The sequence below is a fragment of the Pongo pygmaeus genome, chromosome 4 (assembly GCF_028885625.2).
Source record: "Pongo pygmaeus isolate AG05252 chromosome 4, NHGRI_mPonPyg2-v2.0_pri, whole genome shotgun sequence".
NCBI classification, from domain to species: domain Eukaryota; kingdom Metazoa; phylum Chordata; class Mammalia; order Primates; family Hominidae; genus Pongo; species Pongo pygmaeus.
The window spans coordinates 22,084,235-22,099,978 of record NC_072377.2 but is presented as its reverse complement, the minus strand read 5'-3'; the positions used below and the strand labels follow the sequence as shown (position 1 = coordinate 22,099,978).

Here is a 15,744-nt window from a genome sequence, read left to right as displayed (position 1 = left end):
ATTCTGTTTTATTTCTAGATTATAATGCAATGTATATACACAAGTGAAAAGCAGAAAGAAACTGATTTGCTACACGAAATCTCTCTCTTTGTGTTACATGCATCAGTTCTGAGAAAGGTTCATGTTATTCAGCAAAGAAATTTACATTAACTCTCCTGGTTTGCATTCCATAAATTGGCTAAGTCTTCTTGCCTATGTGATTTTTTTTAAAGTAATGCTGCTTACTTTTGGTTCTACTCTCTACATTGAAAACAGTAAAGTACATTAGAAAACTCAGTAACAGCAGAACCCCCAATTTAGTATTGAAAATGACTCTAAAGATCATAACCAGCTACCAGGCCACTCTTTACAGAATTATATGTATTGTATTTCTGTCTTTTCTGTGTAAAGGTCTATGTGATTATTGTACATATCTAATCAATAAACATTTATTTTGGACTTAATGACAGACCTCTGCTAGGTGCTGAGTGTATAGAGATAAATATGATAGGGCTGTTGGTGTAAAATTGTTTTACTATAGTAAGAAAAAACATGTACTGAGTTTTAAAAACTCAAAATATTCTAAGTGTGATGAGATTATAGAGGAGTGAAAAAATTATCTCTGTTTGAGATCAGAAATGAAAGAGTTCACACAAGTGTCATGGACCTGGACATCAACGGTGAGGCAAATGTCCTCCAGGTAGCAGAATCACCTGTTCAAGAGCACAGAGGCATGAAAGAGCCTCATCATAAACAGTAAATAAGTATGAGTAGTCATAGCATGGGGTCTCTGGCAGCACAGTTGGAATCTAATCTGCAAGGCACATTTGAAATCTATTCATGTCACGCTGTTCATAATATGTCAATGAGTTTAGATGATTTTTTTTAAATAAGGATAGAAACCCATTAGAGTTTTATGTGGTTTTGTTCTGTTTTGTTTATTTCTATTTTATTTTTGTAATCAATGAAAGTAATAGGATCAATCTTGTGAGTTGGCTCAAAGACTCCAATGTTCCTCAGAGAAATGCAAATCAAAACCACAATGAGATACCATCTCACGCCAGTTAGAATGGCAATCATTAAAAAGTCAGGAAACAACAGGTGCTGGAGAGGATGTGGAGAAATAGGAACACTTTTACACTGTTGGTGGGACTGTAAACTAGTTCAACCCTTGTGGAAGTCAGTGTGGCGATTCCTCAGGGATCTAGAACTAGAAATTCCATTCGACCCAGCCATCCCATTACTGGGTATATACCCAAAGGACTATAAATCATGCTGCTATAAAGACACATGCACACGTATGTTTATTGCGGCATTATTCACAATAGCAAAGACTTGGAACCAAGCCAAATGTCCAACAATGATAGACTGGATTAATAAACTGTGGCACATATATACACCATGGAATACTATGCAGCCATAAAAAATGATGAGTTCATGTCCTTTGTAGGGACATGGATGAAATTGGAAATCATCATTCTCAGTAAACTATCGCAAGAACAAAAAACCAAACACCGCATATTCTCACTCATAGGTGGGAATTGAACAATGAGAACACATGGACACAGGAAGGGGAACATCACACTTCGGGGACTGTTGTGGGGTGGGGGGAGGGGGGAGGGATAGCATTGGGAGATATACCTAATGCTAGATGACGAGTTGGTGGGTGCAGCGCACCAGCATGGCACATGTATACATATGTAACTTACCTGCACATTGCGCACATGTACCATAAAACTTAAAGTATAATAATAATAATAATAATAATAATAATAAAAGAAAAAAAAAAAAGAGGAAAAAACTAGGTGAAAAAAAAAAAAAAAAGACTCCGATGTTCCTATGTTAAAGGAACTGAAGGGGCTGAAGGAGAAAGCAGACAGGATTCATTTCAGCTTTGCAATTGTGAGAAGGTGAGGACCTCAACCTGTTAAGACAATGGCAGAGTGATAAAAAGAAAGAGCACATGCAATTACTAGAATATTCCTATACATATGGAAAATCTAGAGGCCATGTATTAAATATAATCTGCTTATATTTATCTATTTTCTATGTCTTCCTAGCAAGTTTATTTAATACTTCCAATGGAAATAATACATAGAATACAAAACTGTCATGCTAGAAGTAGCATTTTACAAAATAAATAATTATGTAACATACTTTTTTTATTGTTCATTGAAAGTATCATCTGGTGCATAGTATACAAATGTAAATAGTTATTGATTGAAAGAAGACATGAATGAATTAACAAAATTGATTGAAAGAAGACATGAATGAATTAACTATGACTACTTTAACTGAAATTGTGAGTTAGTGGGGCTCAGTTCCACCCTCACCTTGCTACCTTTTGGATGAGAATGTCTTTAAGTACCAATAAGAATGATTTTAACATCACTGGCCTTCAAGTATTGGATTGTAAAATGGAAACATTATGCCAGATGATTCTTAAAATTTATCCCAAGCCTTTATATTATTAGTCTTAATTAAATCAAATAAATAAAAGATGATTATTACATGATACATAAAAGAGCAGAAGCAAGCCCTCTGTAGTTATATCATGAAATTAAGCTGGCTTGCCTAGTCTGGGCTTCAGAACCCATACACTCATTGTATAGAAATTCAATGAGTTTAAGACTAAACTATAAAACCCACATAAGTTTACCAAACACAACTAAAAGATAATAGTTTTTAAGGTATATATACCACACATGCACACATAGATATAAACACATTCACACAAAAGAAAACCATTTAAAGTAACCACATAAAAATGAAACCAAATAAAAATAAGTTAGTAAATTAACCTTTCAATAGATAGACACAGATATAATACATGAAAAAAGTGGGCCAAGAAAGAGTGCAACTTGTACACACACACACACACACAATAGAAATTACCAAAAACTATATGTTGTTAAAGTTCAAACATAAAATAAAAAATACATACAATTAGGATATGGGCAATGAGAATGTTAGAAAATATACCTTGTTGATAGGAATGTAAAGAAGTACAATTTCTGGTAGTTGCCTTGACAATACAGCTCAATATGTTGAATCTATATGCTTTTTGATCTAGCTATGGCAATGGTAAGAATTTACTAATAGCAGAATTGTTTGTAATAGAGAAAATAAACAAAATCCTCTCAACAAAGTGTCGGCTGAATGGAAATTGGTTAAAAATTGTGAGACGGATTTTTATGTGCTTTTATAAAATGTCTGTTCAATATATTTAATGAATAAAATAAGGTTTAAGAAATTACACTGGAAAACAACAAAATTTAATCAGAGATGAAAATACTATGTAAATCACATAGTCATTACAAATTGTAAAGTAGTACTCACTTTGTTACATTCTCACTTAGTATATTTTTATTTTAGGTAAGTTTTCATGTAATTTTAAATTAATGCAATTGCACCATACAATAAGTATAAATTGTGTGCAAGTATACTAAGGTTCTGTTTTGTATTGGGGAAAAATTAATGTGTAGTTAGTTATATCTCTTTCATGTTAATGAAAGCTGAAATACAGGTTAGTGGGTAAGTATACTAGATAGATAGAGATAATGAGATAAAAATAAGTCAATGTAAAAAGGGTAGTTAAACCCCACAGGAGTCCTAACAGTGGCTTAAAAAGTCAAACATGACCATTTTCTCTGCCACTTCTTCCATCTGATTTTTGATCTGCAGTGGAGGTGGCTCTGATTTTCCTGAGGTTTCCCTCAACACTTCCAGGACCTGTTTCACCCAGAGCTGCCTCTGCATGTAATTAAAACTCACAGAAGCAGTGAGTAGAATGCTGGTGTATTAGGGTTCTCTACAGGGACAGAACTAGTGGATGGATGGATGTATGAAGCAGGGTTTATTAAGGAGTATTGATTTGCAAGATCACAAGGTGAAGTCCCACAATCAGCCATCTGCAAGCTGAAGAGCAAGGAAGCCAGTTCAAGTCCCAAAACCTCAAACGTAGGGAGGCTAACAGTACAGCCTTCAGTCTGTAACTGAAGCCCTAAGAGCACCCCTGACAAACCACTGGTGTATGTCCAAGAGTCCAAAAGCTGAAGAAGTTGGAGTTTGATATTTGAAGGCAGGAAGCATTTGGCACAGGAGAAAGATGAGGGCCAGAAGACTCAGCAAGTCAGCTCCTTCCACCTTATTCTGACTGCTTTATTCTAGCTGCACTTGCAGCTGATTAGATTGTGCCCATCCAGATTGAGAGTGAGTTGGCCTCTCCCAGTCCAGTGACTCAAATGTTAATCTCCTTTGGCAACACCCTCACAGACACATCCAGTAAAAATAATTTGCATCCTTCAATCTAATCAAGTTGACACTCTATATTAACCATCACAAGTCCACCTCTTGTCAACTCGAACCCATACACATCTCCTGAAGTCATACATAATCTCCAACTAAAGACAATAATAAGGTCATAGTTACACCTAACATAATACAGCTATCCCTCTTACAACCCGAAGCACACTAATCCATAACTTAAATGCTATTACATAAAGTTAACAACATTTAAATGCTGACATGCAGTCAATAAATCTTGTGTCACGTGATAAAGAAAATGAAGATATTTTTCTTAGTACAAATGTATACAGACACAAATATATTCTTAATAAAATAAAAAAGAAGTATTCATGACAATTACAGTACTCATTTCTGCAACGGGTCACGTGGTCATCGCTGGTACGGATGATGACCTTCTGCTACCCATTCTGTATTCCCTTTTTCTTCAGCAAGCAACTCAGCAGGTCGTGTTTTTTTTTACCTGGTGGAGCGACCCAAACCTTCCTTTCTGAAGAGTCTGGGCCAATTGTATCTACTTGGATTGGGTGGTTGTAGTTTCCCGTTGATGTTAATCACAGGCCATGGTAATACTAAGAGATGCCCTAAGAGATTTCCTGTATTCCACACATACTCTTCCTTACCTCCATCGTGGAGTAGTAAACTGATTTCATCTTGATAATCCAGGTCAATCACTCCAGCCAACACTGTAACTCCCTTCTTAGCCTGTTGACTTAGAGTTAGCAGGAGCCCAAAGTGGCCAGGTGGCAATCTTAACTTCCAGTTTAATGGAATCATTGTTGTATCTCCTGGTGTCAGCATTTCTCCCGCTGGAACTAAGACCACTAGACCAGCAGAATGTAATGTCGCAGAAACAGGAAGCAAGAATTTTGCTAGTGGATCACTAGGGGTGATGGTGAGTGGTACCGTGTCCACCCTTTGATTTCTGGACTGGTGAATCCTGGCTATGCGAGAAACGGTACCATATATTGGACACTGATTCAGAGCATATACAGCCTTCTGGAGAACTGATTGGATTGAAGGCAGATCCAGGTGAAGGTAATCAGATCATGGAGGCGGTTTCCCCCATGCTGTTCTCATGATAGTGAGTGCGTTTTCATGAGATCTGATGGTTTTATAAGGGGCTTTTTCCCCTTTGCTTGGCACTTCTCCTTCCTGCTCCCCTGTGAAGAAGGTGCCTTTCTTCCCCTTCACCTTCCCTCCTGATTGTAAGTTTCCTGAGGGCTTCCCAGCCATACTCAACTATGAGTCAATTAAACCTTTTTTCTTTATAAATGACCCAGCCTCTGGTATTTCTTCATAGCAGTATAGAACAGACTAATACTGGTGGTCAGGGGAAACTGAGTGGGCAGACTAGGGAGATGTTGCTCAAAGTATACACAATTTCAGTTAGACAGGAGAAATAAATTCTGGACATCTAGCACACAACATGGTGACTCCAGCTACTAGCAATATATTGTATTCTTGAAAATTGCTAGGAAAGTAGATTTTAAATGTTCTGACTACATAAAGGGATACATATGTAAGGGAATGCATAAGTTAATTAGCTCAGTTTAGTCATTCCACAATGTATACATATTTCAAAACATGCTCTACACAAGAAATACATACAATATTGTCAAGTAAAGAATAAATAAATTAGGGGAAAAGCAGAGTGCAAAAAAATTATTCAAGTCTCTACATAAATGAGAGTTTACAAAATTGCTTTTCCTGATTACCATATAAAAGTTTCTCACCTCGAATCTGTTTCTCCTCCCATTCCCCTCTAGATAGGATGTAAGGTTTCAAGAGTTGGCCTCTCAGTTATGTTCAAGGTGTTTCCCTAGCACCTTGGACAGTGTACCTGGCACTTCATATACTCATTAACTTGAGTGGAGTAATTACAAACTATTAAACCATTCTGTGCATTTGTGTCTGTGTAAATGTATTGTCTGACCATATAAGATATTACATGTATGAATTCTCAAAATTGAATCTAAAAAGTGAAACATTATGCTTTTTATTAGTGTTTTCAACATAAATTGGACAAAAAATATTGACTCAAATTTAAATTAATTCATCTAGGTAATGTGTGCCTGTTTAATAAGTCTATCAGAGTTTTATTATGATATGAATGTTTGCTTGCAAATTACTGAGATCACATTATGTTATGACTATAATTTTACAACATAGAAATAAATTATGCTTTACTAAGTTGTTAATTTCCACATATAGTTTAACATACACATATCTGTATACTAAAACGATATGTTATGAACTGGCTTGAATCCTCCTGAAATTCATATGTGGAAGTCCTAACCATGAATGTGACTGTATTTGGAGACAGACCCTTTCAGGTGGTAATTAAGGTTAAATGAAGTCTTAAGGGTGGGTCCTAATCCAATAGAAATGGTGACCTTATAAAAAAAGGGAGATAACTAGAGAGGAGCTCCTCTCTCTCTGTCTCTCTCTCTCTCCCTCTCTCTGTCTGAGCAAAGAGGAAAGGGCATAGGAAAACACAGTGAGAAACCAGGAAGAGAGGTCTCATAAGAAATCCAACTTTTCTGCTCTTTGATCTCAAACTTCTTGTGTCCAAAACTGTGAGAACGTAGATTTCTATTGTTTAAGACACCCAGGCTGTGGTATTTTGTTATTGCAGCCTGAGCTGACCAATACAATATTCAAATCAGATCTCATGTGAACCCTAACTCATAGTCATTTAAATGTTAGTGATCACTTATTTAGTTGGAGTTTGTATCATGTGGGCATATCCTGATGCCTCTTCATCATAGTTCTGTCATACTCAATGATCAGTTTCTCTATTCTTTGCTTTATGATAGTTTTATACATATTTATTCCCTTTGAGTGACAGTATAAGATATAGAATTTAGTTATTACTATAAAATAACTTTTAGTGCTGGCTTTGTTACTAAATATACACTAATTTGTTACTGATCAAAGCAGTGTTATATGGGAACTTGAAGTCACTTGATACTCTCCATTGCAAATTCTGCACTGTGGCCCTGACCACTTATACAAGAGTGTTTTCTCTATGAGCTGCATTCTCTCTGAAGATATAACTGTTTAGAGTGGTTATATTGTCATCCCCTGGATTCAAGTGATAAGAGAATAAATTTCAAGCTCCCTGCTACATACTAGACTACTTCAGATTCTGTGCAAATCATTGACTGTATTATTTCCTTGTGGCACATTAAACATGCCCCAGCCACAACCTCCTGCTCTTACCTCCGGGTATTTAGTGTTTAATAGTGTCAGGAACAGCTGGTGTGCTATCCAAGCACTGAAAAAGGTAGTCCTTGGAGATTTTCATGCTCCAGGCAATTGACCGAGACTTCTTAATGGAAAGAGTATGAAATCTCTGTCTTTTGCATGAGTTTGGTGACAGTCATCAAGCAGCTGACAAAGAAGCTGCTATCGTGGTGTTTAGTTGCATTCTTGTAAACACCCAGAAAGGCAATCTTTAAGAACTTTTGGAGAATTTATATTGGAATCTGCTCTTTCACTAAAGAAGGATTAACCTATACTGTAATTCAGTGGACAATTACTTTTAATTCTATAGATACAGCTGAAGAAATATGATAGGAATGCAGTTATTCTTGCTATCCAGTGATCCTTTTAAGTAGCACAAGGTGGGGTTGTATGAAAAAACATTTGCAACTTCGATGCATTAATGAAGTATTTTCCAATTCACTCCTTTAAATATTTGAGCTGTAAAAATAATTAACATAAATAATTTAATACAACTATTAGAAGAAAATATTTGTTCAGCATAGTGGAGGTTTATGTAAACATTAAAAACAAAAATGTGAAAGTAAAGACAATATGTGTTCATCTTTGTTTTCCCCACTATACGTTGCAATACGATATTAGTTTGGCAAATTTTATTAATGTTTTTCACTAAATATTTCTTATTTCTCAAATATTTTAATGTCCTATTTGTAACTAAGTATAATACTTTCATTTTCCTCAAATATACCCAACATGTAGAACAATTTATAGTTTTTCATCTGTAATATTTATATCCAGAATTAGGGCAGTAGTGAATATTTGTAGACTTTGCATATATAACACATGTATAGTGGAGGGATAGTAAACATCCTGATGAATATTCTGGGGTAAAATACTGTTGGGAAGAGAGGACTTTACTCTTAATAAACTGTTGATTTCTATAGCATTATAGAAAGGTAGTTGTAATGACTCTTTAATGCAGGTACCCAATGCTGCATAGAAATAAACATCGGTCCAATTGTGTTTAATGATACTGAGGATGTTGATGATGATGATGTTGATGATGATGGATAATATTAGTCTTCACTCCTGACTTCCTAGTAATGTTTATCTACATTCCCTCTAAAAGTTCCCTCTAAAAGTTTCTTTTCTTGGGAAAGGCTGCTGTCATATATTTTTCCTCTGTTAATATAGCTGAGATTCACTCAACCATTTTAAACTGAAAGACCTTGGCATTGAATGTCTACAAAAAGTTATTGTTTCTTACTCTTGTCACAACCCTACCATTTTATTAAAAGAAAATGGTAGAAATGAAAAAGTAATTCATTCTTTTAGCTTCTATAGTAATCTAGGAAGACATGGTTTGCTCCAAATTTGTACTCTTAGAGAAAAGGCTGAATGAGTAATTGAATGAAAAGGAACAATCCTATTTTCACTAAACAGAACAGTTACTTTGAGTGCCTCCAGCAGATTAAGGTAGTTCTACTCACTGCATAACTTTGGATGTACATGTGTATGTGTGTATGTATATATATATATGTGTGTGTGTGTATATATATATGTCTATTTTATTTGCTACAATTTGGGTACTTTTGATTTCACTTTGTTCTGAACTCAGAATAGTAACATTGAACAGGACATTAGGAAGAGATACTCACTTTAAAAGTTTTTAGAGACTGATTTCAATATGCTTATGAACAGATAAGGAAAATAACAAAGAAAAGCTCCCTTCAACTTCTTTTAGTACAGAAAAAATATACCCATGCCAAAAAAAATTAGGAAAGCTGCAGATAATTTGACTGTTTGTGGTGTCTTCTTATGTCACTGAATCTTTAGGTTAATTCAATCATGAGGCAAAGAAGTGCTCTTATAGCTATTTTGCAACTATTTATGGTTTCTCAATTTCTCAAATATTCCTTTTCTAATTAAAGGCTTCCTGATGCTGGTAGGTAGTTGTTAATTTCTAAATTGCAGTTGCAAATCACTTAACAACCTCTAATGTTCAGTACACTCTAAACCTTTTAGCCTCTCTATTGATATCCTAATCACAAAGTTAAAGCATCAATAGTAACCAGATGAGCTAATATAAGTGGTGTCCATGCTTTCTTTGGTGTGCCAATCAATAAAAGTATCATGATGACTTTCATTTCGATGATCCAGCTCATGGAAATGGACACAGCTTTTAAAATACATATTATTTAAAGTTGTGATTTGCACTAACTATATCATTGCTCAACATTTGGTTACAACGGTTAAACTATCCTCAGTGACATCAAGTACTCATGGCGTACTTGACATAGGTCAAATACCAAAGGAAAATCGAGTCTAGCATATAAGAATCATGACCTTGAAAGTAGTAAAACAAAAATGCTAGAGCGATATTGTCTTATTTTCCAGGTGCATATGTACTCCAGGTTAAGGCCACAGATGCAGATGACCCGACCTATGGAAACAGTGCCAGAGTCGTTTACAGCATTCTTCAGGGACAACCTTATTTCTCTATTGATCCCAAGACAGGTAAATTTTTTATTAGAGGCAACACTATCACCAGCCCTTCAAATATTTAAACTTTAATTAAATCTTGGCATGGGGAGTTGCATATTCTAATATAGCCATAAAGCTTCAGTGTGATGCGCATTAAGCAAAGAAGATGGGATCTTTTCTTGCTGCTGAAGAACAATTTCCATTTAAGTGAACTTTGTGTAAAATAAACCTTTTAACATATCTTTCTAAAGTTCAAATTTGTTAGGTAGGCAGTCAATGTAGGTCTTCTTTAAAATTTTCAAAAGTCTACTTCAAAACAAATTCTTCCAGCTATAATAGCTTTTTATTTCATATTTATTGGATGGGTTCAGTTATACTTAGTTTTGGGCTTTAATAATACATGGTAACATCCTGGAGCTTCTATTGCTATACATATATAAGGGTTATGAATGCTTGGTTTAGATTAATAGAGACTTACACTTATAGTGGGAGAAAGGAGAGACTTGACAATCTTGCAATACCAAAATCATCGATTCTGTTTTCCTATGTCTTCAAATCCAGTCCCATTTTTAATTAAAAAATAGCAGTTTTCAAATTCAAGTATATATGAGTAGCATCGGAAGGGCAGGAGGCTATGCATGTGGAATATTTTGTCTTTCCTTTTAAATAAATGAGGTCGCCCTATTTCTAAACAATCAATATCTGAATGTTGAATACTTTGCTAAGAAGACTCGGCCACTAGACCAGTGATCAGATTAGGCCTTCCATGTCACAGTTGAAGCAGAAACCCCACAACCATGGTTATTTTGTCAATTCTGATACACTACATTAGAACATATTGCAAATTGAATTTAATATGATGTATTATGTGAACTTAAAATAATGGAAAATTGTTCTCATATGGAAGTAATAAGTTACCTTTTAAATTTGTAAATTAATTTTTAAATACCAATATGCATTTGAAAAGTATACATTTCAGACACTGTACATTCAAATAAGTTAAACATTTTATAATTGACACTTCCTGAGAGGTATGTGTAAAAATCTGGTATATGAATTAGATATAAGTTAATTAACAGTTAATTATGTATTAATGTTGCCTGGAAACATAAGATCTATTGATGTTTCTTAACAAAAGTTGAAGTGCAAAATCTGCAAAACTTTTTGTCAAGTGAACCTGCCATTCTCTCTTAATTTCTTGTCCTCCTTATTAAGCCAGTAGGGGGCAGAGGTCATCAAAAAGTTAAAGGACTAAAACAGAGAGTCACTCCCTTATGCAAACCTGAAAAGAGGGTAGAGTTTAATAAGGACAGCATCAGTCCTTTGAGAACTCCATTAAGAAGGGAGTATCAGCACTGAAGAGAATCCAGAATGGCTTAGGACAAAGAAGCTCCTCTGATCTCGATAGAGTTTTGGAGAATAAAAGCCAGTCTGTCAAATGTTAAAAGTGAGTGCATGGTGAGAAAATTACACCTTACCATACAAGTGATTTTTCAAGAAATATGGCAGTAAAAATAAGAAAATGTTTAGCAATCTCATCTAAAAGGAAGTTTTGTGATTATTTTTTAGCTGTGAAAAAAATCATATATATTTTTGTAGAAAAGGTGGGTAAATTGAAAATAAAAAGAGATTGGGGAAGTTGTTCAATGAAGTTTATGATCCTACAGTGTTCCGGAGAAATTAAGAAGGCCTGGACAATAGGCTGAATATATGAAAATAATAAAGGAAAATTATCTAAAATATTTCATTTTATCAGATGAGGCCACTATGGGTTATTTTTTTCTTGTATAGTTATGTATCCTTCTGAGGTTTGCTAAAATGGGTAATCTGACCAGAAATGGAGGTATGGACAATGCTGTTCTCTTAGATCCCTTCAGCTTATGAAGAACACTCCTGAGAGACAAAAGGAATAAAAGAATGAGAAAAGTAGGTGTATAGAGATTGGTGAAGAAAGAGAGTATTAAAGAGCGTTTATTGGATTACAATGATAAACTCTATAAAGTAGGTGAGTTTATATACTCAGAATAAGAGTGAGTATTCTCTTAGAGAGAATGAAGGATTTAGCATTAAGAATTTAATATTGGTAAAATAACTGTGGATAAAACCATATCTAACCTTTAAAAAGCATAAAAATCAAACAAAGATAAATTTAAACCTAAAGAATGGGTTAAAAATATAATTGTTATGGTCAAATGAATACCAAACAACTTTATGAGCCAAAAAACATACTCTTCCCTTATTTCATTTGGCCAATATCAACTTTCAACATATTCTAGTATCTTTAAAAAGTTTGTTTTACCATACAGTACACGAATATGTAATGTAACTTTTATAATTTTGTATTTATATTTTTATATAATGTTTATTATTTAGAACGAAGAGTGAAACAATTCTGTTGTAAGCTATATAATAGATTTTTGAAGCATTGATTTTCACTGGAGACAGAAGTCTTGATATTAACAATGCCTCAGACCACTAGGAAGGAAAAGAGTGCATGATGAAGCACTTCATTAAGAGAATGAAAACTAGTTCTTCATGCACAGAAACCATCAAGAAGACTTTTTGTCAAATTTATCACCTTGTGGTAGATAAGAGTAAATCAAAAATCAAGGATAATTGCAATTTCTCAGAAATAGTCTCCATTTGTTCCAGCCATATAGCTTCCCTTTATGATTTCTTTGCTGTTATTAAATAAAATGCATGAAAAACTAATATTATCTGAAATTTTCCACATTTGAGTGTAGAAAACAGCTTAAAACAATTCTGAAAAGAAAAGTCTCATCAAAACCTCTGGTGCCTAAATATTTATGAAGAGATAAAGAGATCATTTTTTGTTTCATTTGAAATGAGAAAATAAAAAGATTTCTGTATTGACACTGCTGTTTGACAAACATTCCCAGCATCTCTATCTAAGTGGATATGGCAAGTTTATTTCTAAACAATATAAACTGATATATTCTAAACAGTATAAACTCATTTATTCCATGAAATAAATCAATAAATAATAGTTCTTTTAAAATCAGTGTATTTGACAATTGTTTGCCTTAACTATGAAATAATTTACTCTGAGTTAAAATCCAGATGCATTCATTTATATGCCTTAGATGATTAGTAAATGACATTTAAAACACTCAAAATGTAGCTATATCTATAAAACATTAAACAATTATGTTTATTATACTTAACATTTATAAAACATTAAAATGTTTTTATATTAACATATTGTATTATTTTATTATATAAATTATTTCACTTAATGTTTATAAAATATTTATAAACATCTATAATCTATAAAACATTAAACAAGAGCAAAAATATTATAATATTTAATTCAGTGATTGAAATCAGGATGCTGAACATCTCAATAGTTTTGATAATAGAGTAACTCCATTTAAGAAAACAAATATTAGTATAAATGATGAACTCTTATGTCTTAATTTAGTCTTAAAATTCTGTTAATATATTTAAATTTTCCCTAAATGATTCTAAATAACTAGTCTGAGTTCAGTAACTAGGTGTTGCCATATTTCACGTCATATGGTAATGATATGCTGTATTCTAAATGATCTGAGCTCTACTTGAGAATACATTACAATATTATTTTACCCACTATCCTCTTGTTAATCTATAAAATTGTTTTTTTCCTATCATGGTAAAATATACACAATATAAAACTGACCGTTTTTACCATTTTAAGTGTACAATTCAGTTGCATTAAGTATGTTTACACTTTTGTCAAACCATTACACCATCTAGCCAAAACATTTCTCTCCATATCTCTTAATTTACATGCATTGTCAAAAATATGTCCTTTATAAATGTTTATTTTACATGTTTCTACATGTATTTATAGAATTCATATTAAAAAAACAATTGAGCGAGAATAAAGTTGCATGAGATATTTTAAAAGTTTTTTATTTCCTGTTCTGATATTTCTTGCTGTGTGATCCTGTTCTAAATTCTGCTTAAGGAAACATGATATAGTTTGCCCACATGACTGATACTTTCCCAAGACTTTTGCTCTTGAGTCTATCAACCTTTCATTCAGAGATAATTATCTTCAAGCCTATTTCCCAACGAAACCTCCTCCTATAGCTTGACCAATATTATTCTTGTATGTCTTCTAAAATATGTTGGTGTTATAAAAGCTTCATATTAAAATTAAAGCTTGGGCCAATAACTTTATATTTTGAGCTAACACTCTATGATACCATGCACATACTTATGCTTATGACTTGAGCATTCTTTTAAAAATTTATTTTGTATATCACATATATAAAATGCTGTCATAAGAGATACACACACACATATAAATGGTTACTATAGTAGAACAAATTAACATACCCATCATCTTACTAATTCATTCTCCCCCAACTAACCCTGGCTCCTCCTCATGGCAAAGAGAGTTATAATCTACTCATTTAGCAAAAATGCTAAGTACAATGCACTATTATTAACTCTAGTCCTCATGTTGTATATTAGATCTTTTAACTTGTTTATCTTGTATTTTTGCTATTTTGTATCCTTTGACCTACATCTCCCCATTTTCTCTCCCATACCCTGACCCTTATAATCTTTCTTTTATTCTTTACATATTTTACCTTTTTTTAGATTCCACATATAAATAAGATCACACAATATTTTTATTTGTGTGTCTGGCTTATTTCACTTAGAACACTGTCCCCCAGGCCTATCCATGTCGTAGCAAATGGCAGGATCTCCTTTTTTAAGGTTGAATAGTATTCCATTATATGTGTATACCACAGTTTCTTATTCTGTTTGCCCACTGATGAATAACTACATTGTTTTCATATATTGACTATTGGGAATAATGTTGCAATAAGCATGAAAGTGCAGATATCTTTATGAGGTGATAATTTCATTTCCTTTGGGTGTAGACCCAGAAAAGGTATTGTTGGGTCACATGGGGATAGAGCATTCTTTTGATATTAATTCAGAATAAAATCTGTAGAACTGAGTAAGACACCTCAGTTGGTACTGATGAAATAAATTATATCTTCTTTCTTTAAGGGCAAAATAAAAGAGTCTTTTCCTACACAATGAAGTCACTATTTTAATACTTTTTGCCAGAATAAATAAGTTGCCAGGAAGCATTAAGGCAAGAATTGACTATGGGATAGCAAAGGCAAGGAAATCAATAGATGCTAATAAATATAAGGAAAGAAAACTGTGTCAAGGAAATAAATAATTATTAAGATAAAATAGCACATATTGTTACCTATTTTGTAATATTATGATTGTGTAGTAAATTTCATGCCCAGGAATGCACTGCAGGCAATCATTTTCTTTTATTCTGCATTGTCAGACTTCAAGTAGATTCTGGGTGAGTTCCATTTGCTTTATTTTAGAAATCATGAGATGAACACATCAGCAAAAATAACTAAGGATGTTTGGGCTTGAAAGGAAAATATTCCAGAGGGATGTGATATATGCCTTTAGCAAGTGGTAGAGCTGTCATGTAGAAGAGGAACTAGATGTATTCTGTGCTGCTTGAGAGGAAAAGAGCTATCAATACATAGTGTGAGTTACAGGAAGAAAGAATTCTGGCTCCATATATATACATATGTATAAAAAAGATAAGAATAATACCATATATAAGAGTGATAACTCATTAGATTGTGAGTTTCACATTACTGGATGGGTTAAAGCAGATGATGAGTAATGAACTGGTGGTGTTGGATTTGATTATGTCATTTGATGCACATATATCTGTAACATATGACCTGA

The 15,744-nt window shown here is 33.5% G+C and overlaps 1 protein-coding gene across 7 annotated transcripts in view; it reads left to right on the top strand.

Moving 5' to 3' along the window:
• The window catches only part of CDH12 (cadherin 12), a 1,137,841-nt gene that overhangs the window by 1,014,474 nt on the left and 107,623 nt on the right, over window positions 1-15,744 (top strand). For 6 of the 7 annotated variants that reach the window (XM_054489194.1, XM_063664679.1, XM_063664682.1 and 3 more), the window contains one exon: window positions 9,910-10,029. The exons of the other annotated variant lie outside the window; for it this stretch is intronic. In XM_054489194.1, the coding sequence (XP_054345169.1) occupies window positions 9,910-10,029 (120 nt within the window). The remainder of the gene's footprint in view (window positions 1-9,909; window positions 10,030-15,744) is intronic. 7 annotated transcript variants of the gene reach the window in all.